The sequence below is a fragment of the Sphaerodactylus townsendi genome, linkage group LG10 (assembly GCF_021028975.2).
Source record: "Sphaerodactylus townsendi isolate TG3544 linkage group LG10, MPM_Stown_v2.3, whole genome shotgun sequence".
NCBI classification, from domain to species: Eukaryota; Metazoa; Chordata; class Lepidosauria; order Squamata; family Sphaerodactylidae; genus Sphaerodactylus; species Sphaerodactylus townsendi.
The window spans coordinates 49,641,858-49,669,263 of NC_059434.1; the positions used below are offsets into that span (position 1 = coordinate 49,641,858).

The window sequence follows — 27,406 nt, forward strand, 5'->3', positions numbered from 1 at the left end:
ACCACCCCTTTTCTGTTAAGTGATCCTATAACTGTAGTGTACCAATATAGTTAACTGATTGCGCAGCACACTCTATGCATGGTAAGGGTACCAAGCAAACTTAAGAGATTACCCTGTTCCTTCCTGAGTATATATGGTATTATACACACACACACACCTAAAACAGAAAGGGGCAACATATGAGCCAAGTACACCCATTTAGTAGTAAATGACATTTTTTTATTTCAAGTGTTAATGGTAAAAAAAAGCTCAGCACAGCTGTTGTATTTAAAAAAGTGAAACTACCATAAGTACTATTTTCCTAGCTCAGTAAGTACACACATGAACCCAATGTCCTTTAATGACATATTAGTTGAGAATTATACAGTACATCTTATGAAGACCCGTAAAATTAAAGAACTACTTTAAAATTTAGTGAGTATAAGAAGTCAGCATTCACAGCTTTAATTTCTTCTTTCGTCCTCTTCCATCAGGGGTACCGTCCAGTTTACGTTTCTGTGCCTGAAGGGGAAAAAAGTTCAGACTTAATCCTAATTCAGACTTAATCCAGGATCCAAAACTCCAACAGAAAACTATCATTGCAAAAATGATTTGTGAAATGGCACACGGAAAGGAGGGAGTCAACAAAGACAGCATAAACCCAACAAGTCTTTGGATCATGGTCACTAATTTGAAGTAATTAAGTATTGCTAAAGCAGTTTAAAATTGTGCGTGAATGTAATTAAAGCTGATTAGAATGTGCTACTTAGAGGAGAACATGAAAGTTTTCTAAATCACATCTGCCAGTAGCAACTGTTGGAAACGGTGATGACTACAAGGGTGGAGCTAATGTATGAACTGGCCTCTAGACTCACTGATTTCTGACTAGACACAGAAGACATTGTAAAGTTAGCTGCATTAATTAGCTAAAGCACCTCAGCAGGTTCACATTTTCAACACACTCACCAAAGATGGCTTTGGTCCACGTTTCTTCTTCTCTGCTTTCTCCTTTTCTTCTAATTCCATGTTCTCTCGTTCAATCAAAGTGATTAACGTATTGCATCTCCTCTGCAGCTCCTGAGATGTGGCAAAGGTAGGGGAGACAATGGTAAGGGGGCCACAACAGACAAGATCTCATACTACCTTAAGCTATGGTATATTTCCAGTTCTCACCATTGTGTAGAAGTTCCATCAATGAGGCCCCAATACAAGTAGGTACGTAAAACACACACACACAACCTGTAGCTAATGTTCCTTGGAAACCCACATGTACCCAAGCTAGCAACATGTTCAGACTTTTAGCAACCAAATGTATACATTAAAAACAAGGAACAATGCTAGCAGAGCCAATATGTGGGCTGTCAACACCAACACGGAGAAGGTACAACTTACAAACTGCTTTTGACAAATTACTGGCAGAGTGGTGAAATTCAGTCACACCAATATAAAACTTTATTTAAGTGTGTAAAGGGAGGGAAACAGCCCATGTGATTCTACAGTAGCCTTCCCAAGATTGTTAATACATGAAGAACAGGTACATGGACTACTGGAAGCTATACCAGGAGCCTCAGCAGACAATGCACACCTGGGGCAGTCTTTGTTTTATATTTTATTCTATTAGATTTACTATGCTGCCCCTCCTCTTTCAGGCTAGGAGAAGCTTACAACATTTCACAAAACATTTCGAACACTTCAATAAATTACATTTTAATCATCTCCAAGGTGGTTACTGCAAACATCCCTCAGTAATGTATCCCAGCTGCAACTAACTGGTTCTGGCCCCACAGATGCTATCTTTGGGTGAAGTTTTTAAGATAAAAAATTTCATTAGTTGCAAGCGAAAGCTGTACATAGCTCTTGTATACAGCTTTACATTGGCGATTGTATGGGAAACTGACAAAAAACTGCGACTACAATGATGATCTTCCAGAGGATGGTCTCTAATACCTGGATATGCAATGTGTATGTGCTGTAAACAAGTTGTATGTAGCCCATCGAAGCCCTCAGTTATGAGTATCTGATCCTTCACCAAGTGAGAGATAGCTCTCAAAGTGCAAATAGAAATTTCCTTTTGGGCAAAACTTACAAAAATGTAGGTGAAGTTCACAACACAGCCTAAAAATTAATAATCTGTGAAATATATATGTAGATATAAATGAATACATACCATTGCAGTCCTGGATTTAAGGAACCAGTCAAATCTGAATTGGGGAGAGTTACGAATACATTGTCTCAATTCATCATAAACATTTTCTTTATCAAATCCTAGTTTGTGAAGCATACAGATCAAAAAGCGATCTTCCTCTTCTGTATAGTTTTTCCCTTTGTTAGTACCATACGATATTCTCAGCTGGTGGAAAGGTGCTTTGTATCTGCCAATCTAAGGAAAACAATTTGATATTGTCAATTTTAGCACTGCTGTATTAATTGTTGCACTGAGCACAATGGGGAAGGGAAATCTATCAATTCAATAAATGCTGTTTAGCCCACAGAGTTATCTAAGCATACATCAGTTAACAGCAATATAAGACACGGCATAGTAAAATCTCAATTTAATTTTACATCATAACATTATTATATTTCTCTCACAACTTGAAGGACCCTGGAGGAAATTGACTAGAAAATTTACTTTAAAGTTATTTCTCGCTCCCAAGCTGGAGAATAATTACAACTTCATAAAACAAACAAGAAACCAGTAAATTCTGTCTATAATATTTTACATTTCCATGATTTTAGAAACTCAGGGGAAAAAAAGCTGAGGTAATTTCAGAAATGTGGAAAACGGTGATTCCAGAACCATGAAAAAATGAGTGTTTGAATTATGATTAAATCAATAACAAACTGATCAAGACAAGGGTAAATAAACCGGCAAATACCTTAGTGTCAAGTGCTTTTTTAATACTAATCCTCCTCTGAATTCGAGCTTCACCTCTTTCAATCTGAGCCATGATCTTCTCAATATCTTGGAGTTCGTTACATCGCTCCCAGAATACAGCTGAGGAAAGTTATTCATTACTCTTGCATCATCATTTGCAAATATAATCCAGGTTTGTTTCATGGCAGCAAAAAAATGTTTTTGCTCATTTGATTTATAGTTTTTACTAGTCATAATACTTCCAGACTTAATTGTCTTCTATATTTTGTTAAAGAGTACTACTAACTAACAAAGCTCCACGGGTCAGTAAGAATCTATAGAGATGTTGCTACTGGTTGCCTGCTCCCTTGCTGACCTCTTGTGGCAGATCAAAATTGCTGCATAAAAGGTGGAGATCATTTGGGAGCTGGAGAAATCTTAAAGTCATTAAATGAGTAAAAAGCTTTCCCTTTAAATCTATGAGTGTCCCTGTAGCAGTGAGGGCCTGATCACTTGTGCAAAAGGGACTAGGCTGAAAATCAATAACAAAGGGGAGCTCATGAATTTCTTCACCAACTTCATCAGAGCAGTGATGAAATGCTTTTAACTTGCAACTCAGCCATGAATGGACCTTCAAGTAAATGTCTAGAAGCTCCAGTTACCTGCCTCTTCAGATGTATTTTAAATCATTTTTTTAAATAAGGCACCACAAAAATTTTTAAATAAGGCACCACAAAATTGAGCCCTCCGGGGGAGGGCGGTATAAAAATGCAACAATAAATAAATAAATAAATAAATAAAATTATTTGAATATTGCTGAAATATTTCAATTTTCCACAAATCAGCCTCCCAAAACTCAGTAACGCTATGTGAACAAAGCCTAGTCTAGTTAGATCTTTTCATCAAAAAGGAAGCGTTACCAGAATACTCAATGACTTCCTCAGGGGTCTTCCCTTCCACTTCCCGAGCTATATTTTCAATGTCATCACGGCCCCATTTTTCATTAGCTTTGATGAACTGATTGAAGTCTCTTTTATTCCAGTTAGTAAACCCCTTGAAAAGGAGTAAAATAAGATGTTTCAGTATCATCATATTCGTTTCTAAAAAGCCTCACATGATTTAACTTGGGAGCCTTTCACATTGGAGATCAATGGACTGAATTTAAAAAAAAAAAAACAGGTATCAACTCCAAATTCAAGTTTCACCTGTCGATCAATTTGGCTGTTTTCAATTATCACTGCCAGCTTCTTGCTCTAAGTCCTTCTAGTTATGCTTGCCAAAAAAATAATTCCCCCCACAAGAAAAACTAGCAGTCATGCTACCTGAAAACTTACTCAAATTAGTTAAACCTGTCCTTGTCCCTTCATGGACAATGCATATGAATTTCTTTATTAAATTGGCACTTCTCTCTACCCAAATGCACTACTATATAATTATTCCAAATTCTAGTTAGAATCTTCAAGCTGTTGCCGTTTTCATCATCTTTGTATTTTTAAGGTATTTATTGAAAGCAACTGTTAGTTGACTAGGATATAATTCACAATACCAGTACAATTTACAACTAGTAATCCAAGAACTGTGCAACAGCCTAATATTTATTAATAATAATGGCTTGCATCTTTTGAGATTCTTGGGTGGAACAGGACTTCCCTATTCCCCTCTTGAAACAGCCAATTAAATTTTGTTCCTGGGGACCAGGAGATTCCTAGGAATAGCACAGAGCCCAAAGTGAAGATCTGCAGTTGGTTAAGAGACATTAGTGAAAATTGACGGTTCTACAAAATGCCTCTGAGCATTTGGAATTGTATCATCTGATTTATGCTGACAGCTATACTTATATGCTGCCTTTCTTCTATCAGGTGAGGAAGCATTCCCTGAGATCTCCATCCAAGTACTGACCATACCCAAACCTATTAGCTTCAGGGTTCCTTAAACATCATACCCACATACCCTGATGACTGGAATTTAGACTAATCAGTACTACCTGCTTTTGGCCAAGTAAGCCTGAATTAGCCAACCACCATCCTGGATTCTACATAAATTGTACACTGTTATATACTACTACTACTTTATGCAGTCAGAAGTAAACATGGATTCTACATAAATTGTACACTGTTATATACTACTACTACTTTATGCAGTCAGAAGTAAACATGTAGGATAGACTAGTATTTCATTTGTTTATATATATTTTACAAGCAAATGAAATCACTAATGCTCACAAGCTGACCCATAAATAATTAAAACATGATCAATAAAATAGTATTTATTTATAACCAAGCTTAATTTTTTTCTAAGAAAGTCATTTAATTTACCAAGAAACAATATGACAGTATGAGCTGGTGCCCAAAAACCCACAAACAAAATACCCCTGGACTTGAAATTCCACTTCTTCTATGCTATAAAAGAATGAAGCATACACTCAGACAGGGTTTGTCATAGATGGCTGATCATACCTGAGTTAACAGCTTCTCTTTCTCTTCTAACTCTTCCTCATTAAGGGGCTCAGCGTCATCAATTTTAAGTTGTTCTTCCTTTTGTGCCTGGGTAGAATTTGGCAAGTCAGGATTACGAGGAATCTAAAGAAAAGCACATTGCAAACAATATAAATCAGAATACCTCATATAAAACCATCTATGACTTAGTACTATGGTTAAGATGTCAAATCTTAATACTTAAAATTATCTCAGTTAAATCTCAATGTTAAGAAAAGAGTTGGATTTATATCCCCCCTTTCTCTCCTGTAAGGAGACTCAAAGGGGCTTACAAACTCTTTTCCCTGCTCCCCCTCACAACAAACACCCTGTGAGGTGGGTGGGGCTGAGAGAGCTCAGGAGAACTGTGACTAACCCAAGGTCACCCAGCTGGCATGTATTGGGAGTGCACAAGCTAATCTAGTTCTTCAGATAAGCCTCCACAGCTGAAGTGGCAGAGCGGGGAATCAAACCCAGTTCTCTAGATTAGAGTGCATCTGCTCTTAACCACTACACCACATTTGATCTCAGAACATAAGGTTGTGCTTCCATGCTTATTACCTTGTAACCAATAGTCTTCCTATAATACAGAATTTCTTTTTCCAGTAGCTCAAACAAGCGTGGAGGAAAGAACTGGAAATCCTGAACGTTAGGTTGTTTTGGAGGTCGTGGTGCCTTTGGGGATAAAAAGAGAGAAAGATCTAACACCTGCACTTAAAACTTAAGTGTATTTCACCTTAATGAGATATATTAATAAACCAGATTTAGACAGCCATTAGAATATACTTTGAAATTCCCTCAGAAAATTATGGAAGATAAAATTACTTCTGAGTCACACAATCCAAGTCACAGAAGGGGCACAATCTAAAAGTTACTCAATGGAAAAGGCTTTTTCAAACTGCAAAACAGATGCTGTCTACCTGCCAATTAAGATTTTCTTCCCAAACTGTGTTGCCTGCGTCCTCTGCCTGCAGACGTAACCAAGCAGTGACCTGACACAGGGATTGTTCAGTGGTACCTGCTTTACTGTCCTTTACACTGAAGTATTTCTTCTTTATACATACTTTTCAAGGAAAGGTTCCAGCTTTTAAATGGTCGTTTTCAACGTTACCTGCGTGCTGCAAGGACGTGTGGCCGCACAGCCACCGTATTGGTGCCACACAGATAAGGCGACTCAGTTCCATGCAGCATTTTTGGGCTGCCATGCAGCTCCAGGGAATGCTTAGAGGGAGCACTGGTTATGTTTATGTCCTGCTTCTAGCCAAAAGGCTGTTTTATGAATACCATTTTAAGCTACATATTTTATGCTGCCTTTAGGAGCTCTTGGTTTGCCTTAATATACATCATTTTTCTTTTTATTATTTTAACTAGTGCTTTTTTCTTTGTGAGCTAGCTGCCTTGAGGTGCCACATACATTTTCTGCAGTGGTGCCATATACATTTTCCAAATAAATAAGATTACCAACCAGTGCAGACTATTAAATCCATTCCTCCACCAGTTTAATTCCCTATCTACTTTCACTTACACAATGAACATTCAGCTAAAACAGAAGCTCACATCTCTTCTAAGGGCAGGCAGGGTTTGCTCTTTCTCCTTCAAATTATTTTCAAATTTTAAAATGATTTTTAAAAGCTCACCTTTGGTGCTTTTGGTTCACTGACTCGAAGAGCTTCCCTGAAATAAGCATCAACAGCATAATTTGCTTTTCTTTCACGCTTTGGTGGCTCAATCCATTCTGTGAACGCCATCTGAGTCAGGAAAGTTTATTGGAAAACATAATAAACATCATAGATCCATTGTTTCTGGGAATTCTATAGGTTCAGGATCCCCCATCTTTTTGCACTTGTGGGTACCTTTGGAAACCTGACATAGCATGGTGAGTACAGCCACAAAACAGCTGCTGAAGTAGGCAGAGCAAGCCACAAATGGCTGCTATAGCTTACCTGCAGTCACATGATAAAGATCCTTGAGCTGTGGTAATAGCTGCTGTCACAGCAACTTTGTAAAAATCTGCATTACCTATCAGAAGCCTTGCTGGAAAAAGTCCTTGCCACCCACTTTTTAAAAACGCTTGGTGGGCACCAGGAAAGGTGTTAGTGGAAGTCATGATGCCCAAGGGCATGATGTCGGGGACCCTTGCTGTAGGCAATATGGAAAATAAAGCATAATAAATACCTTTTGCTTTTCTCTATAATCTTCCCCTTCAAAGTTATACACGCTGGACTCCGTATCCACTGTAAAGTTTCTGAGTGAGCTTTCACCCATTTTGGAGAGCTTCTCATCCATTTCTGCAGTCTACAAACACAGACAAATCATTTTCCATACAATCTGGTTAGAAACTGTGTGTTATGAACTGAAGTATGTACTTCACTGGTAAATTGAAAACAGTTACAAAACGGAGCTCACTAATTTATGTTAGCCACTTTGAATTTGTGAAGGTAAGGTGGGCATAAATATTTTAAATCAATATAGATAATACAATGCCTTCTGGATCATAACACTATGACTCCGAAAAACAAAAACTGACATTAATACTGCTGTTTCCTATACATGGCAACTCACCTTCTTTGCACCTCTTTCCAAAATACCATCAATATCTTCATCTGTAATTTCACTATCTTTTGAAGCAAAGACATGAGTAGCTCCATGTCTAATCATCTGCAACATTTCATCTTTCCCTAATTTGTTCAGATTTTGATCCACTAGTCTTCCTGAAAATAAACACAGTTGTTAATGCCAAAGAACTCATAGCAGTAAATCTTTCAGACTATCACTGACCACAATTCTTTGTTATTTTTCAACAATGTTTCTTGTCTTGTATTTTTAAACTAACGCTAAGGCAAATATACTGCCAATGGCATTATTTCAAATATGTGCTCCCCCACGACAATGGTCACTGGAATTTTTAAAGGACCAATAAAAAAACATGTACACTTAGAACTTTTTTCTTTTCACTTCTTTGGTTTAGTGTATTTTTAATATTATTGCAAAATATAAATTTAGTGTGTAGATTTTTCACTGGTCTTTCTAAGAATTACCAAACCATAATAAAGCTAAGCTAAGCAAGGTCAGCCCTGGCTAGAAATACCAGGGTTACTACACAGAGTAAGGCAATGGCAAACCACCTCTGTTTGTTTCTTGCCTTGAAAATCCTTCTGAGTTGCCCTTCATCAGCGGAGACTTGACATCATTTTACACACAATAATGCTACAAATATCTCATCAACCTGCGTCTGAAATTGTGAACATATTAAAGAAGAACAGATAGGTATGCAATGTTATATACCTTGTTGAATAACTATGGAATCCAAACGGAGCTTCATTTCTGCTCGTTCTACTATTCTTTCTTCTACTGTGTTATCTGTAATGAATCTGAATACTCTAACAGTTTTTGTCTGTCCAATTCTATGTGCCCGGTCCTACACAGGAAAAAACATTCAGTTAGTTCTAGTACAATGTTAGAACCTTAATCTAATTAAAAACTTTGAATATCTCTGCATGAGTTTTAGGCAGCACAGAAAATTGCCTAGACAAAACCTTTGCAGACCCAAAAGTTTTGCCGTACAAGCTAGTTTTTCTTGGTATTATAATTTAATTCAGGTTTTTGCCAGATAGCATAAGACAGGCAGTCCAAGATATAAAAAAACAGAACAAAGGCAAAATAGGCCAGCCCTGGCTAGAAATACCAGGGTTACTACACAGAGTAAGGCAATGGCAAACCACCTCTGTTTGTTTCTTGCCTTGAAAATCCTTCTGAGTTGCCAGGCCACACAGGCAAAATAATGCGTTTTCAAACCACTTTCACATCTGTTTGCAAGTGGATCTTGCTATTCCACACTGCTTCAAAGAGTACTGAAAGCAGTTTGAAAGTGGATTATTCTGCATGTGCGGAATGAGCCTTAGATCTGGCTCCTGCTTTGTTTCTTGGCACATGACCAAGCCATTTTTCTTTGAACCCTACCATTTTCCTTTGAAGCTTACCATAGCTTGAAGGTCTACTTGTGGATTCCAGTCTGAATCATACAGAATTACAACATCAGCTGTGGCCAGGTTGATTCCTAGGCCACCAGCACGCGTGCTCAACATGAACACAAATTTCGAGCTGCCAGGCTCATTGTACGCATTAATCGAAGCCTGCGAAACAACAAGTCAGATATCAGCGGTCTAAAAATGTAATAATAAAACGCTAACTTCTAATTTTCCAAACACTTACTTGTCTTTCATCATGAGGCGTCTGCCCATCAAGTCGACAATATTCATAGTTTCGCCACATGCAATAATCTTCTAAGATATCCAAAACTCTTGTCATCTGGCTGAAAATGAGTATACGTGAATCTGTTCAAAGTTTTTCAAAAAGAAAAAAAATGATTTCAAGCCAACTATTTTCCAGATTTGTCAAAACTGTATAACAAAAGGCTTCAAAGTTGATGGGCTTGATCTAGTCACAACCTTTTGCCTAGCAGGATTCAACAATACTCTTCCATTAAGACTTCAAATTAATGAAGGTTTAACAGACTGGAGACATAGGATCCAGACCATTTTTTAAAATCCTACTAAAATAGGTTCAAGTGTGGATTACAACATTCATAGCTGTAATAAAGTAGTAAAATCAATGTGAACTTTGAAAACAGAAAAGTAGTACAATAGGAATAGACAGTATTTCATAAAATGAGAATTAGTTTATTTTGGTAGCAGCAAAAGTTAATATGCAAGCCAACTTTCCAACAAACTCAAGAAAATAGGGCAGACCTTGCCTGATGCCTAGCTCAACAAAGTAGGAGCCAGGAAAATTTGTCTAGGGGGAAGCCATACAGTACAGTACAGCTTGTCTCTAGTAACCATCAACCAAGTTCTGCCGAGTGGAAGCATTAGAGAAAGGCCTTCAATGGCAACCAAAGATCCCATTCAGGCACAAGTGGTTTCACAGCCCCAGATGTGATTCAGACCCGCTCAACCTCCAAACCCTAACCCTGACAAATTAGATCAAGACTACTGGTGGGTAGAATTATGGGTCTCTGTAATAGCATATCCCTGCTTGTGTCAAGTACCCAAGATTCTGCATCCCATGTGCCAAGAGGTCAGAGAACCAGAAACTTTTCAACATCTTCACATGAACAGCTCAAATTATTCACTGTACTGGCCATCATATACAAAGCCTTTCGCTCATATCTGCAGGACTGCTGCTCCCGTTATGCTGCACAATGGCAATTTTGCTCTTCTGAACAAGGTCTTCTACAGGGGCCACCCTACAAATGGACAAGATCAAACCGCCCATACACACACACATTATCTTTGGTGGCCCCCACCCTTTGGCATGGCTTGCCTGAGGAGCTCAGAAAAGTTCCCATTCTCCTGGTTTACACAAACTATGTACAATAGTTTGTACATAGTTCAGGAGGACTTTTTTAAAGTAAAGGAACAGAGCTGCATTGTAGCAAAATGATTTACAAAGACATTTCAATACATGCTCTGTGATATTTACAAAGACATTTCAATACATAGAGTTTATGTTGTTATTATTTACAATCATTTATTAGACTTATGGCCCACTCTTTCCCAACTACAGTTGGGCTCAGGCAGGTTACACCATAAATATAACAATGCATATAAAGCAATACAGTTAAACTATTATTAAAATTCCATCTTTAATTCTCCTAGGTGCCCTTCACAAAGAATTAACTCTGACAGAAAACAATTGTTGCTGCATGTTATTATCTGGCTTCCACTGCATTATATTGCTACTTCTGTATACTATTTCTTCTGCTGTTCTACTGTTCATGTACTGTTCAGATTTCTGCAATCCTGGTCCTATTACACTACTTATTAAATGTCTTCTCATCTTGTTGATTTTACTGACTTTCATTATGTAATGTACCCTGAGCTTCAGTGAGAAAGACACACTTTAACAAATTAAAATAAACACATATTTGCACATCCACAGCAATGGATGCCAAAGGTCCACCATTCAAAAGCCTTTAACATAGTGCCACCCCCTCAGCATGCCTTAGACTGACAAGCTAGTGAGTCATTTATGTCATAAAAGTCACTGAGTATGGCTCTCACATAACAGGCTCTCACTCCCTCCCTCCCTCACCACCACCAACTGCATCTAACGTAAGAGGGGAAATGGAGGGAAGACTGTTCAGCTCTTTACTTCAGTGAGCTACAAACTCCAGGCCAAAAGCTCTGAAACCCAACAAGCAATCTTGAGAAGAGGTACAAAATCTTCCCCTCCCCACCCCGCTCATTAGTTTTATTTTCTGAATGCTGCTGTTTTATTTATAAGGCTGCCTTTTTGGGTTTTTATAGGTTTCAAAAAGCTGGAGTTTCCTCACCATGTTAAGTCTGGCCTTCAGAAATAGGAAAGGTGCTCCTAACAGCCTCTCCATTATCAAGGCCAAATAGTCAGTCTGGTTTCCCTACTTTTGCCCACATACATAGAAATTCTAGGCTAAGAATATGGTTTCCATTTTTATCAAGTAGCAACAGTGAACAACCTCTCTGATAGCACTGGGCATAAAAATGCTCAGAGAGGTACCTTTAGAGTCCTGATTCTTCAACTATGTACGGAAACTCACAGAACTATGAGAAGCGTTTACTCAGATTGAAAGGATCAAAATTAAATGATCATTCTTCTCCATCAGAATACTGACAGAAGTTGTAAAGCTATTTTTTAAAAGTTTTTTTTTAAAGGGTCAATATTGCACTACTCCTCCTACCCTGATTTTTATTGAAAAATATGGATTCTTTTCCAGGATAAAAATATTACCTTGTTCTTTCAGTTTTGGTAGTAGTTTGTCCAAAACCACCATTTTGCCACTGTTAGTAACCAAATGCATATCTGTCGTGTAAGGTGGGCCAGGCTCTGCTCCATCAAAAAGGTACGGATGATTGCAGCATTTTCGTAACTGCATTAGAATGTTCAGCAGTCTCATTTTGTCCAGCTTCCCAGCAGAGTTCAATATATCTATATCCTTCATTAAAATCCTTGTATACCTGAATTAAGAGACAAAAAACACAACTGATATTCATGCTGCAAACACAACTTTAATCTCTTTTCTATGCAAAGTGTAAGATGTAATGACTCTGTGGACCAGCAATCTACTTTTAACTACTTACCATTCTCTCTGCATTTTGCTGAGACCAACATACATTTTAACTTCCTTTTTTGGAGGCAAACTCTTCTCTACATCAGCCTTAATACGCCGTAAGAGGAATGGCCGAAGCACCTACCAATGATACAAACAATATGAGAGGTCAACCTTGGACACTGAGAACTTCATTTTGTACAGATTCCCTTTTTTCAGAACTATGTGGCTGTGCCCTTGTTCAGGACTATAGGATTTCAAAGACCCACACCAACTATTCTATCTCGACACAACAGCTGAACAATTAGTTCTGACAATTCACCATCAACTGTGAGTAGTTTTTTGGGGGGAATCAAAGCTCAAAGAGCATGTGAACTTTTATCTCAGCCACAGAAATGTTATTCCAGCCTATAATTTTGGCTTAGCAGTTGAAGATTGCAAGAGGTATTGCTCACAAAGTAAACTACATATACAAGATATACAAGAGTACGATAATCGTGAATGAAAATGATACAATATTGCAAGAGCAAGTTAAATTAAAAGATTCACTTTAAAAACTCACCATATGAAGCCGTTCCACTAGTTTTTGGTCACCCAGACAGTTGTTTGTATCAAACCATGAATCAAAGTCCTGAATTAAGTATTAAAATGTTACTAAGTATACTGTAATTTCAAAGTTTACCATTTCTGTGTGACTTATTTCTCAAACACATATTAGTGAAAACCACTGAAGGGCTCAAAAGCCGGGGGGGGGGGGGGGGCAGAATTGAGACTCCCTTCTTTGTGCCTAAAAATTACATCTACAATTACTACACAGTAATTTCCAGCTACTACTAAAACACACAACCGAACAGCACCAAATCCAATATGGTATAGTTTATCTAAGCAGGATTAGCAAATAATACAAACAAATAATACAAGGAAGGTAAGTGTCAGAAGGTAACAACCAGACACCACTGAACTTAGTGCTTTTACTGTAAAGCCTACTGTGATTACGGCCTTACGTGCAGTAATAGCAGATTTCTGCATGATCAGTAACCTTGTATATTTAAAAATAAAAATCCAAGCTTTCCACCTCCCAGCAAATCTACGTTTCTGCTAACTCAATGTTGAAACAATATAACTGCTATATATTAATGGATCTGATTAGGAAATCAGTAAGGAATTGGGTTGTAAAATAGTTCTAAATGATTGATGGATTCAATATGCGTTTTTTCTTTTTTTTCATTTTTGCAACATTTTATTAATTAGGAATGTGTATTATGAATTACAATTAAGTATTTAACAGAATAAGAATGAAATCCCTTTGATTATTTCCCTGTTTTATGTATTAGGAATATATATAAAAGCCTTATATAAGTGGACGCGGTGATAGGAATCACTTTCTCAGTTGCTTTAAAGGCTGTTTTTGGAATAAGAAGGTTCTTAGAGTAAATTTTAAGGTCTGGGTGCAGTAAAATTCTACATACCAAATTTTATTATTAAATACAAATTAAATAGGAGACATAATCCATCTGTATCAGACCCCTGCGGGACCTCAATGAATTCCGCAGGGCCTGTAAGACCGAGTTATTCTGCCGGGCCTTTGGAGAGTCCAGCTGCTGATAGGGTGCCAGAAACAGCTAAAACCTGCTGTTCCCTCTGTAGGAGTTTTAGTTGGATGCCATCTTTAATTTTAATTGATAGAAACTGATTGCTGCTTTTAAACTGTTTTAGTGTTCTATATATTTATTGTTCCATTACTGTTGTGAACCGCCCTGAGCCCTTCGGGGGAGGGCGGTATAAAAGTAAAATAATAAATAAAAATAAATAAAAAATAAAAGATATTTTCGGGGGGGGGGGATCTGCCATCTAGGGCTGAGCTTTTAACCTGCTCATCTTGCAAAAACAATTTTTGTTCCTTAATTATTTGATAGCTATATTATGTTAGGATATTTTATGTATGTTAACTGACCATGGTGTCCTTTTTAAACAGAAAGGTAAGACACAAATAAATATATATACTGATGAAGAAGCGCAGTGGCCAGGTTTAACTGGATGGAAACAATTCCAGAGCCACTAAAGAAACTTCCTGATTCTCTTGATTCAAAATGTTCTGAAACACACTAATTGATTGATATTTTAATGTTAAACACGCAGTGATTCCAAAGACTTCTGCTCAAGTCTTTAATGAAAATGCCTAGGGAAGAGCTTCCTCTCAAAACAGTAGCAATGGACTCCCGTGACCTAAGAGATACATTTGTACATTTTCATGGTATTTTTTAAAGATCTTAGTTCATGTTTTCTCATGAAATTTATCATTGAAATTTCTCAAAAAAGATGGTTATAATATATTTTCATATCTAAATGAATTTGCAGCATTTGTGGATCTATTTAATTTAAGTAACCTGAACTGATAGGGATCTTACCTCAGCTGAATTAAAGACATCTGGCAACAGAAAATTTAGAAGTGCCCAGAGTTCATGCAAGTTGTTTTGCAGCGGTGTTCCGGTTAACAGCAACCTGTTAGTAGTCTTGAATTCCCTTACAATTTCTGACAACTGAAAAAACAACAGTTAAAAGCTTAAATAAATATGTCTGCATAAACCAAACGTTTATGTTTCACTGCATGTTTAAAATTACCTTCGATTTTTCATTTTTGATCCGGTGAGCTTCATCAATAACTAGGTATCTCCAGTTAAATTTTTTGAACACAGATTTCTCTTTAATGAGCATTTCATATGATGTTACACAGACATCCCATTCACCTGGCAGCAAAACATCCCTCACAAAGGCAGCCTATTTAAAAAAAAGATGATTAATATAACCAGTACATTAATTATTAGAATAGTTAAGCCCAACTTTCCCACCACAGACAGAAGGCTTATAAATGTTGATGTAAACTATACTGCACAACAATATTTAGATGTTAGTAAATACAAAACAAATGCAGATCCATCTCCAGCACATGAACTCAGCTGTACATAAGCATCACTAAGTACAACTGTGCTCAAGGGCATCTTAAAACAAGATGGCTTTACAGTGCTTCTAGTGGGAGTCCTCCTGACTTCATCAAGGAGTTATTTCTAATGAACAGGTAGCACAGCAAGATGGAACATGCTCTGACTGGCAGATCTAACTTGCAGTGCACTCAGTAGAAAACCTGGAAGATCTAAGATGGCACACAGGCTCATACTGGAACACTGACCATCAGAATGGGTACTATGTAACCAGTCTGCCCTGGGGTGGCATGGAGGGGGACAGAATAGCTTTTCTACCTGGAGTGCTGCCCTATCAGACCTGACGGAACAGTGCCCTGAATGGAGCAGGCTGGTTGCAGAACTCCATATTAAGACTGTCTGACCTTTTGGGCAAGACTGAAAAATGACATCCCCCCCCCCCGCCCCCGCCCCAACACACCTCATGCCTCTGCAGTACTCAGGATGCAGCATTTGAATATGAACAACAGCACACCTGGACAGGCCAGTTGTCTTTTGTCTATATCTCTTAACTTACTCAAAGGGTCTTCCTCTGACTCACCCTCTTCATGACCATCTCTATTGTAATGCCCATTAAGGATCGTTACCTGTATTGTCCAACAGCCAGCAAAACTCATCAAGATAATGGGTCAATGGTCTGATACTCAAGACAATTGCCTCACCCAGAACAGCAGGAAAAATCCTTTGTTTAAAGAATTTGCTCCAAGACATATTTTTCCCTATGAAAGCATGCCTCAGACCCCACTTATGTTTTCAATATTCTCACACACCACCATGCTGCTTAGTAGTATTGTTCTACCAGTGCTGATAATCCAGAGCCTAGTGCTCATCATTAGGACTCTGTCTCCTGGACATCTATTACAAGACTGGTAAATATAATTTTATTTCTCTGCTAGTTTCTTATGATGAGCTGAAATAGGCTCATAAGTTACTCAACACTCCTTAAGCCACGCTAAGCGACCTTGTGCTCTACTTCCCCAACCAAAAAGGGTTGTTGCATCCCACCATTTTGGGTAACAACTAGATTTTCTAGGGTAAAAAACAACACTTTGAATTTGACCCAGGAACAAAGAAATCACTAATACAGATTGTGTGAAACTGGCGTGATGTGTTCTGTAGCTATAAGCTGTAGATAAACAAGCAGTTACAATCTGTATGAACTGAAATTTCTGGATCATCTTCAAGGGCCGTATATAGAACATATAGTGATGGAACTTATGGGGCACTGATTTGCACATACAGCTCAGTAGCATCTGTATATGAATCCAACTTCTAACTAAAACAGCAGTCAAAAGAACACACTTCTCACAACTGCATTAATCTGATCCTCCAACAATAAAGCAGGATCAAATGAAATTCCTAAGCTTTTCTCTGAATCTGTCAACTGAAGCACCACCAATCTTAAGAAGACATTCACCTCCAAACCTTGACAAGGTATTTCCTTCCAAACCTTAGACTTACTGACCAGAATCAGTTTCCACATTCCTGTATTCAGCTTTAGTCAGTTAACGTTTAGCTACCTGACCACAGCATCTAAGCACCAGCACAAAACAGAGACTGTCCATTGGTAAAAGATTCACACCTGCAGAACCCCACAAGATACATCCTATACTGTACCATCAATTCTGAATTGGCCACAACTTGGTAACCACGCAGATTAAAAGAACAGACTAAAGCCACTTCACTGAAGTATTTTTATGGTATCAATGGTATCAAGGGATTTTCATAACTAAAAGGTCTTGCTCTGTCAAAGGCAGAAAACAAACCAAGCAAAAATAACAGATGCACTTCAAATGCGTCACTATATGTGGACAGTATCCACAAGATAATGTAGTCTCCATTCCAGGACCAGGTCTAAAGTCAAATTAAAACAAATCAAGGACAATTCTGTCAGCCAAAAAAGAAAAACAAAACCCTACAACTATTCTGCCGCCTGTCTTTCAAACATTTTATGTAAAACTGGCCAATGTGGCCTGTAATAATTAGACATAGTTTCTCTGCCAACAAACATTGAAGGACAATCTCTTTTAGGATCTTTGGGAACACTCCCCCCCCCCAAAAAAACCCTCAAAATATTAACCAAAGGAATCCTCAAAAGATTTAACAAACCAAGTGGGACAGAGATTTAGACAACAAATGGTCGGACTCTGGATTCTGTCAATATCAGTGAGTGAAACAGAAGGAGCACCATCCATAAAAATCAGACCAGGCAGAGAATCCAACACTTCTACATCCAAGCTAACATTAAAATGAAATCAGACCATATCTGAAAGATTTTTAGTAGCAATGAAACAGCCAAATCAGTTTATTTTGGAATTCCATCTGAAGAGTAGATGATTCAACTGATACAGTAGTGACTGAAAAAGGAAGAGTTTCCCCTTGCTATCACCGCCACATCATACATCTCCAAATGAGTTCTATGATAGTTCAAGTTTTCAGTCATCTTCACTCTACATACCATCACTCTTCCCAATCCCCAACCTTTAGTAAACCAAGGGGCTGGAGTTCTCCTCAAGGGTAGGAGAGAACATAACCATCCGTACTTCAGAGAGGTAGATACTCCAGTCCTCCCAGAAAGCATCTATAAAATTGTTATTGAAGATTTCAAAATACCACCACAGAAGTCTAAAAACCAGTTTCATTCATAAGTCAGAATGTGAACCAGCCAATCAGTCTTGCTTCCCTAAGGAAAGGAGGTATTATAATCACCTTGCTGTTAGGCATACAGTGGTTTAACCATAATGCATGCATTTTTTACATCAAGCTACCTGAACAGACTACAAGCCAACTGCTTGATATAAAAAAAATCAAAGAACAGTATTATCCCATTAATGTGTTAGGCTAAAATAACACGGGACAGAACTGTGGCTCCAATGAAATCCTAATCTTGGGCCCACTATGGATGCTGCAAGTCTGCTAATGCAATTAGCCCTTAACACTAAGCCTGAGATCACCACCACTATCTCAGTCAAGCTGACATTGAACTAACAGGAGCTCCAAACCATCCTCACAACCAGCACAAGATAGACCATCCAAACTGGCAAGTGCTTTCTCAGCAATGTACATAAGGAAAAAAACAAAACTCCCAGAGAACAATGTAAAAGCTCCACCACATACCCAGTATGGAGATGGGAAAGACTAGAAAACCCAGATGGAGCCATACGTGAAAAAGTTACAGTCTTATCCATTTGGGCCTCAGTCACCCAAACCAGATTCACCTTTCCTCTAACACTAGACCGCATATAAAGGTTTTATTTTTACCTAATCTGACATCATACAGAAGCAATTTCAAAGTGGAGATTAAAATTCTTTTATCAGGATCGAAGACTGCACAATTGGCAAGCAGTGATATTTCTCCCCAAACCTAGAACCTCACAGCTGCCTAACTTTAATCATATAAAACCCTAGCCCAAATCAATCAAACCACGGGAACAGAAAGCAATTGTACCATGCCAAACAGTCCTTCCCACCCAAGCCCCTTTCTCAACCCAGAACAAGCCACTCCAGATAACAAAACCAGATATCACAACTTGCCAAGACCAGAGCACCATGTCAGGAAGAGAAGCCAGTGGACAGAAACTCCTTTGGATACTGTTTCATGTGCAAGTTTATGCATATTTTCTTCCTTTGGATACTGTTTCATGTGCAAGTTTGTGCATATTTAGTCAACTGATTAAAATGCATACAAGTAACTAACCAAGATTTCCTCATTTGGTTAAAAGTTTTAGCAAACCAAAAAACACTGAGTTCCATACTCACTCGCTGTTCTTTATCACCTATCAAACAAACTGCTCGAAGAGTCGGCACCCATCTCTTGAATTCACTCATCCAATTATGCAACGTTGATTTAGGAACCAGTACCATGTGAGGACCAGGAATGTTTCTGTAGTGTTTCATGTATCCAAGAAGAGAAATTGTTTGCAGTGTCTTTCCCAGACCCTTTTAACAAGATAAATGCAAAGTTAGTTTTGGAAGAATTCTAGACACTTAATCAGAAAGCAGCAAAATAAATTATTTACACATTCATAGAATCATAGAATTGAAAGAGACCACAAGGGCCATCAAGTCCAATCCCCTGACTTGCAGAAACGCACAATCAAAGTACCCCTGACATATGATCATCCATTGTTTAGAAACCTCCAAAGGAGACTCTACCACTCTCTGAGGCAGTGAATTCCTTAAGTTCTTCCTAATGTTTGGGTGCAATCTCTTTTCCTGCACCTTGAATCCATTACGCTGTGTCCTAGTCTCTGAGGCAGCAGAAAACAGGCTTGCTCCCTCTTCGACATGACATCCCTTCAAATATTTAAACACAGCTATCATGTCCCCCCTTAATCTTTGCTTCTCCAGACTAAACATCCCAGCTCCCTAAGTCTCTCTTCGTAGGGCATGGATTCCAGACCTTTTACCATTTTGGTTGCCTCTGGACACGTTCCAGCTTGTCAATATCTTTCTTAAACTGTGGTGGGCAGAACTGAACACAGTACTGCAGGCGAGGTCTCACCATGGCAGAGTAGAGTGGTACAATTACTTTCCGTGATCTAGACACTACACTATTATTGATGCATCCCAGAATTGCATTGGCTGTCTTGGTTGCCATATCACACTCATGTTCATTTTGTGGTCTACTAAGACTCCCAGATCGCTTTCACAGGTCCAGTTGTAAAGCCAGGTGTCACCCAACCTATATATGTGCATTTAATTTTTTCTGTCTAAGTGTAGAATCTTACATTTATCTTTGTTGAAATTCATTTTGTTAGTTTTGGCCCAGCTCTCTAATCTGACCAGATCATTTTGAATCCTGTTCCTGTTCTCCAGGGTATTGGCTTCCAATTTCGTATCATCTGCAAATTTGATTAACATATCCTCTATTTCATTATCCAACCCAGGACAGAACCCTGTGCCACTCCATTACTCACTTCTCTCCAGGATGAAAATGAGCCATTGATGAGAATTCATATATACATTTAATATACAGTGATTATGGGATGTGAAAATCAATTGGCATACTTTCATAAGTTGATCACAGAAATCTAAAAGCCAACCTCCATATTAACTAGCAATGCGACCACATGTGCATACCCTATGCTCCTATCACATACAATCTGACAAAAGAGGAAGAAGGAAATATCACAAAAGCCTAGAATATACGTGAGCAAAGGTGTGTATTCAAACACCAAGTTGCATGACACCATACATGCTATGGATGCATTAATGAAATGCCACTATCCCACCAAATGGAAAGGATTGCCATGAACGAGTCAAGTCATTTTCTCAGAGGAAATGAAGAAGGGATGTGTTATTTCATCCAGGTCACTAGCTTCCAAGAGGAAAGACGAGTGATCTAAAATGTAGTGTCCAAGATCTTGTCTCCCTACCATTTCAGTACCTATTTCTGAAAGTGAAACGCTCTTAAAACAAAATGGATATTCGATTGTTTATATCATAGTTTTATAGTTTTAAGGCTTTGTATTTTAACTGGGGTTATTCGATTTGTTTTATTGTATTGTTGTTTGTTGTGCACTGCCCTGAGCCCTTTGGGGGTAGGGCGGTTTACCAAATCGAATAAATAAATAAATAAAAATATTGAGGCAAAATGGCACATTAAACTCATTCTGTACTGGAAAAAGTACCACTGCTACTAGTATTTCCAATTGTTACTACACCACTGCTGTTGTCTAATGTTACAATTCAGCCATGTAATACACAATTAAGTATGCAGCAATTACTTGATTTGATGTTAACATTTGACTTAAAATTGGTATTTCACATACCATTTCATCTGCTAAGATACCATTGATGCCATTTTCATATAAAGAAATAAGCCAGTTCAACCCTCGGACCTGATAATCACGCAGTTTCCCCCATTTCACGTCTGCAATGAAAACCATAGCATATATTAGAACATATATTTGAAGACATCCACAGGCATTACTTATCCAACATTGAGTCTAACTGTAGTAAGATCAGCAGTATCTGAAAATAACTTATTACCACGGATTTTTAAACATAACAAAGACCCAGGGACATGCAAGAAGCTCTATAGAGTCAACAAAACTGGTCAAGTGAGATAAAGAAAGAGAAAGTGATTGAGGAAAAGTATGCAGAAAAATGAAAAAGAAAGTGGAAGGCAGGTATACATGAATATGGTAATTTTCAATATTATCACTGGGAGTCTTGAACTAAGAGAAAGGAGGGAGAAAACAGCAGGGCTGGTCTGAATAAGGCTTAAGCAATGGAGGAGAAAGATAAGAATTTTTAGAATGGGCATGAATCAACAACATTGGTTAAGACACATGAACAGCGGATAAAGAGGAAAAGATGAAATCATAATCTATCAATAACATTATCCAACAATTCACCTTCAGGAACATAGGACAAAAAATGGAAGACATTAGCCAGACATGAAAATGACAGAAGCAACTGTGTGAATTTAAAGGTATTCAAGATCATGTCAGCTGTGAAACTTAATCCTGACAAGACAGAGGTGTTCTGGGTTTGTAGAAAGGAAGACTAGGGACCTGTCTTAGATGGAATTAAACACCCCTTGTGTAACAGACTTCCCTCTATGATACACCTCTGAAGATGCCAGCCACAGGCAAAGCGTTAGGAACAAGATCCACCAGACCATGGCCACACAGCCCAGAAAACGCACCACAACCCCTCGTAAAACTTTGGAGTGCTGTTTTACAAAGCAGCCACCTTTGACACCAAGCAGCTGCTGTGGTTCAGAGTGTTTTTGCCCAGTTTTAGTTGGTGCAATAGTGCGTCCACTCCTGATTCAGTCAGATCTAGCCACAGTGATCCATGATTCAGTGACATACAGTTTGTGGTTTTACTATTTCTGAAATTTAGATTTTCTGTTATTGTAAGATTACTTCAGGACTTGCTAAGTATTCAATTTATAAATATAGATTTTGTTACAAAAGGAAATACATACATGATGGAGAATCTTCAAATCGAGTGCATACATTAGTTGTCTTTGAACTTTCTGTCAACAGTTCCTCATCCTCCTCCTGTTCAGTCCTCCGATGCCGGTAGCTAAAAACAGTATTGCAATAAAGTAAGAAGATTCAGTACTTTCCAACACAAACCTAAACATGGAAATTAGTGTCCATTATAAACTATAAAGCAAATTGCGTAATTTTTAAAATACAAATGCTTTATAGCCACATGTAAACTCATCTGATACTTGCGATTAGTATTGATACATACATTATTAAACATCATACAAAAAGACTGAAGAAGCTTTTTAAAAATGTGATGTTAGGGAATTTTAATTTTGTTCAATACAGCACATTTTAAAAAAAAACTGCAGTACACAAGAAAGTCATGTTCATCAAGACCAAAGATAAAGACTTCATTTAAAATATCTTCAGCCGAGGCAACTAATCACCAATAAACAGATCCATAAATATAAATATGAATAAAGCGTCACAATATTAATTTTACAAAACTAAAATCTCTAAAGGTGTTAAGTTTTCCTTATATAAATGTGCACTGTGTATCAATGCTCCTCTGTTTATTTGCATCTGATTATTTATATAATGATTTACTCAACTCATACAGTGTCATTTATACATGTACAAAGGGACTCCTGCAAATAACTATTTTAGGTTAACACTTATCTGCAAAAAGGGACATAACACCTCTTCTCACTAGTGTAAGAGACAATACTTACTCTCCAACTGATAGCAGATTTTGTTTTTCATCCTTCTTTATTCGTGGTCGTCCTGGTTTCATTTTCAAGGGAGAAGTTGGAGTCTTTTGTGCAGCAGGCTGAATAAAATGAGCAAACAATTCTGTTTGTTTCAACAGATACTCAAATCTGTTTGCTCGATCAGTTTGCTGTAATAAAAATGTAACAGAAATAGACACATAAGAGTCAGCTGCTAAAATTCCATTAACATTCAGTATTTCAGAGTCAAATGAATCTGGTCAGACTAAAGAAAAGTTAAGTTTCTAGTTTAGGCCAAGATAATTTAAATGTGAAAATTTACCCAACATTCAACTCTTGCTTCAAATATAGCATTTCAGTACCCACTTACGAATCTAGATTTTCCCTGGTATGCACCACATATCTACTGCTTTCAACATAATCAAATGGAATCATTCCTTATCTCTATTTCATTCTTACAGGTAAGAGACAAAAGAACTATGGAAAATGGAAAGCCACCACAAACTCCAAGGCAAAAACAAATGTGTTAAGTTCCAACATGCATCATATATTCTGACAGCTGTGTAGCCCTAACACTACAAATTAGAACCATTTGGACTGAAGGAAGATTTCCTGCAAACTGCCCTGCTGGAACAGAGTAGTCCATCTAGTCCAGTATCCTGTTTCACACAGTGGTGACCAGTTGCCCTGGAGGTCAACCAACAGGGCAAGGAAGCCAAGACTTTCCCCTAATGTTGCCTCTTAGCACTGATATTCAGAGACTTTATTGCCTTTCAGTGTGGAGGTTCCCTTTAGCCATTGAGTCTAATAGTCACTGATGAATGTACTCTACTACACAAACCAGCATATGAATCACATCTGCAAACACCCACTACTCATTGGGGAATGTAAGAATTATACCCAAGTATCTAGGAGAGTCCCTATATTATCTTCAGCCTTAAAGTCCTACTGGAAAGCTGTATCAGATTACTAATTCTTATAAGAGGAAAAGTGCATTCCTGAGGCCTTTATAAACAAAGTCATGTGTTAAAGCTGTCTACATCCTGTGGACTGCAGACTGAAATTAACTGCTTTAAATATTCAAATACCTCAACAAGGGCAGGAAGATGGGGGGGGGGGAGGTGCCATTACCACAATATCACTTCTGAGGGGAAATGGAAGTGATGTCACACCATTCTAGGAATAGCCAAAAACTTGAGTTTCTGGTGAGTTCTAAAGAGATGTGACTTTACATCAAGGATTTTCCCTGGAAATGATGTCACATCACATACAACAGTAATTTAAAAAAGAAAATCCCCCCAGAAACAGTAGTGATGGGGAAGCACAGACTGCCATTGGAAGGTCCTAACAACTCTACCAGTTGCGTTTCTGATCTAGAAAACATGGAAGGGAGCACAGATGTCTGACCCTCTGGCAGAAGAACTACAAAACACACCAAAACTAGAACTGGTCTGAGATATTTGCCATCTATATTGCAGTCATTCTTTTCCCCTCTGTGTAGAGACAAATAAGTAAAAAAGGATAGTCACAGAGCTTCTGAGCAGCACTGGTGGCTTGACCTAAATCTTTTCAATACTTTCATAGCCTTCTGGTCTTAACTGGAAAATATGGGGCATGCCAAGCAGGACCACTACAACTCTTAGCAGCTGCCCAAGTGCCAGGTCACAAATTCCATAACTGTTCATTTCTCCCTTTAATTCGGTGTCTAGATGGCTACTAGGCAGGATGTAGTGGAGCCAGGCTGCTACAGCACTTTACTGAAAGAGCAGCTCCTACTGCATTTCCCCAACATTTTCCAAATGTCTCCACACCCATCATGCCTGCAGAAGGTGTCTGGTGAGGCAAAGAAGGGGGAAGTACAGGGGATGAGAGGAAGAGAGAGGAGAGGGTAGGTGATGGTGGCCGTTTTCAACAATTTTATTTACATCAACAATATGAAAAACTGAACTGGGGGGGGGATAGATAATCAACTTTCTGATAATCTGAACCAATGTTTTCTAATGAAAAATACAAACCATTTTTTCTTCATATGTGGCATCTGGTTCCTGGTTTTCCTTTTGTTTTCCTGATGATTCATCAACAGTTTCCTAAATTGGAAAAAAACATATGGGAAAATTTTTTAAAGTAAACATTTAATTTTAAAGTGAAATAATTGCTTTTATATCTTTAAAAAATTTTATGTCAGGTAAACTTGCAACAAACAGGTTGCTCAAAACAGATAATGCAGAATAAAGCCATTAGTCTTAGGGGCAAGGTAGAAACACCTTATTTCAAATTGCCAGCAGTTGTATTAACATGGAGCACAATCATCCATGTCTAATTTGAATCTTCTAATCTTTCAACTTCAAAATATAGCTGCATATGTGAGTTTCATTCTTCACAGTACTACAGCAACACAGCAAAGTAAGAAACACAAAAGGAAAAGACGCTTTGTTCAAATCATGCTTCATGGACAGCATTAGATACCAGATGTGCAATGCTCTTTCTAAACAATGAAAATGGTGTGGGGGGGGGGGCAAGTGGAGGAGAAAAAGGAAGGAGACTAAGGTATGAGAAACAAGCAAACAAAACAAGTCAGGTGACAAAGACACAAACCGAGTCATTTAACAAACTGCCTTAAATGTTTAAAAGGAAATATACACAGGAAAAGAAATATACACAGGAAAACCCTTGCCTAATGTTTCTATAACAGCTATCATAACAATTTGAAACTCATGAGTAGACTCCCTCAGCATCAATCCACTTCATCATAACCCCAGACTTAACCATACCCCTAGATACTTGCTTCCTTAGCATATCAATAAAAACGACGAAAAAAATAAGCTGTGACTTGGACACATTTCCAACCATGAATCATAATTTACATTCACTGTAATTTGCCATTCAGGGATTTTGCACATTCATGTGGTAACATGAAAGGCACTGCCTCTATCATAATAAAAGAGGAAGGAGAACATGAAACAGGCCAATCAGTTGCTTAAGGACATCAAGAGTTCAGAGGCGTTAACAAAAGTGTTCTCTTTTAACAGACGATATCCAAAACTAACACGTGGGGGGATAGATAGCTACGAGTTTCCGATTAGTGAATAACACCACAGTACACTACGTGATCCACCCACTCTTACTACGCAGTCGTTAAAGGACTCTGCCTCATTCTGCACAGCATATTTATATCGAGTTGCAATCGTTATAAGTAAGCTGTGCGGAATCGATCTTCTGGACGGCGAAAGCACCGGCAGGATCCTGCTGCGTCTGCGCCAGACTTGGAGCAGCTGCGTTTTTTGGCCAACCTGCTCGCTTCTTCTGGTCAATCAGAGGCAGATCCGCTCACTGCCCGGAGAGAAAAGGGAGCTCCTCCTGCGCGGCTTCCCCGCCAGGCTCCGTTCGCAGGTGGCCAAGCGCGCTCCCAAGGCAGCCGGAGGCGCTTCCAAAGCAGGGAAGCCGCTGCGAGAGGGCGCCAGCCAGCCAGCCCACGCGCTATTGTCTCAGCCCCACGCGGCGGCGGCGGCGGCGGCTCAGCGTTCGGGGGCCCGTCGCGCCACACCGGCCGAGCGACTCGGCGGCCGATCCCAGCAGCCCTCCAAGGAGCAAGGAGAGACACCCCCCCCCGCCCTTCGCCGCCCACTCCTCACAGCCACCCGCAGAGCCGGCAGGCAGACGAGCATCGCACGAAGCCACAGATGCGGAGGAGCTCCGCCGCCTCGCCCGCGACCCGAGCCAGCACCGCCGCTCTCCCAGCGAGGATACCTCGGCGGCGGCGGCGGCATCGCCTCCTCCACTGTCGCCTCCTCCACCGAGCGTCCCCTCAGCCGCGGCGGGGATAACCTCCGCGGTGTCGGTGCCGGCGACTGAAGCCCCGGCAGGGAGGGAGCTCCCATTCTCCGCCTCTTGCTCCGCCGTAGACATCACTGCGCCGTCCGGGCGGCCACCTCCGGGCAGCCGAGGGGGATGAATGGAACTCCTCGCCGGTCCCTTTCCTTTCTTCTTGCGCTCTTCTTTCAGGGCCCCCTCGCCGCTGCCGCCCCGGCTTTCTCAGCGCGATCCCACCAACCAGGAACCGAGCCGGCTCTCGACTCTCGCGAGAGCTTTCCTCGCGCTCGGCTGGAGGGGCGGAGGGAGAGGAGACAGATGGCGTTGGGGAGGAGCGGGGGCCGATGCTCCTGCGCTCGCGGAGCAAAAAGAATCTGATTGGGCGAAAGGGGAAGGAAGGCGGTTACTAGTTCTAACAGTAGCCAGGTGTCTGGGCGGAGTTAAGAGCGCTGAGCTGGGGGAGAGGGAGGAGGAAGGGAGCGGGAGAAGAAAGCCTGATGGCGTCACTGAGTTGATGGCGTCACTAGCAGGTTCTGGCGGCGTTCC

At 39.3% G+C, this 27,406-nt stretch overlaps 1 protein-coding gene across 1 annotated transcript; it reads right to left on the reverse strand.

Moving 5' to 3' along the window:
• Positions 1 to 197: 197 nt before the first annotated feature.
• On the reverse strand, positions 198 to 27,142 carry SMARCA5 (SWI/SNF related, matrix associated, actin dependent regulator of chromatin, subfamily a, member 5). Its single transcript, XM_048509019.1, has 24 exons — positions 26,798 to 27,142; positions 25,066 to 25,137; positions 23,054 to 23,220; positions 22,313 to 22,413; positions 21,147 to 21,247; positions 19,132 to 19,311; positions 15,017 to 15,172; positions 14,803 to 14,934; positions 12,957 to 13,025; positions 12,426 to 12,535; positions 12,076 to 12,302; positions 9,520 to 9,641; positions 9,288 to 9,440; positions 8,593 to 8,725; positions 7,870 to 8,018; positions 7,483 to 7,602; positions 6,945 to 7,055; positions 5,869 to 5,982; positions 5,290 to 5,412; positions 3,754 to 3,886; positions 2,856 to 2,974; positions 2,147 to 2,359; positions 946 to 1,056; positions 198 to 501 (listed from the first exon to the last, which is right to left on the reverse strand). Exons 1-24 carry the CDS (start codon positions 26,954 to 26,956, stop codon positions 436 to 438), a joined length of 3,141 nt encoding a protein of 1,046 aa, XP_048364976.1. The 5' UTR covers positions 26,957 to 27,142; the 3' UTR covers positions 198 to 435.
• Between the last annotated feature and the right edge of the window lie 264 nt (positions 27,143 to 27,406).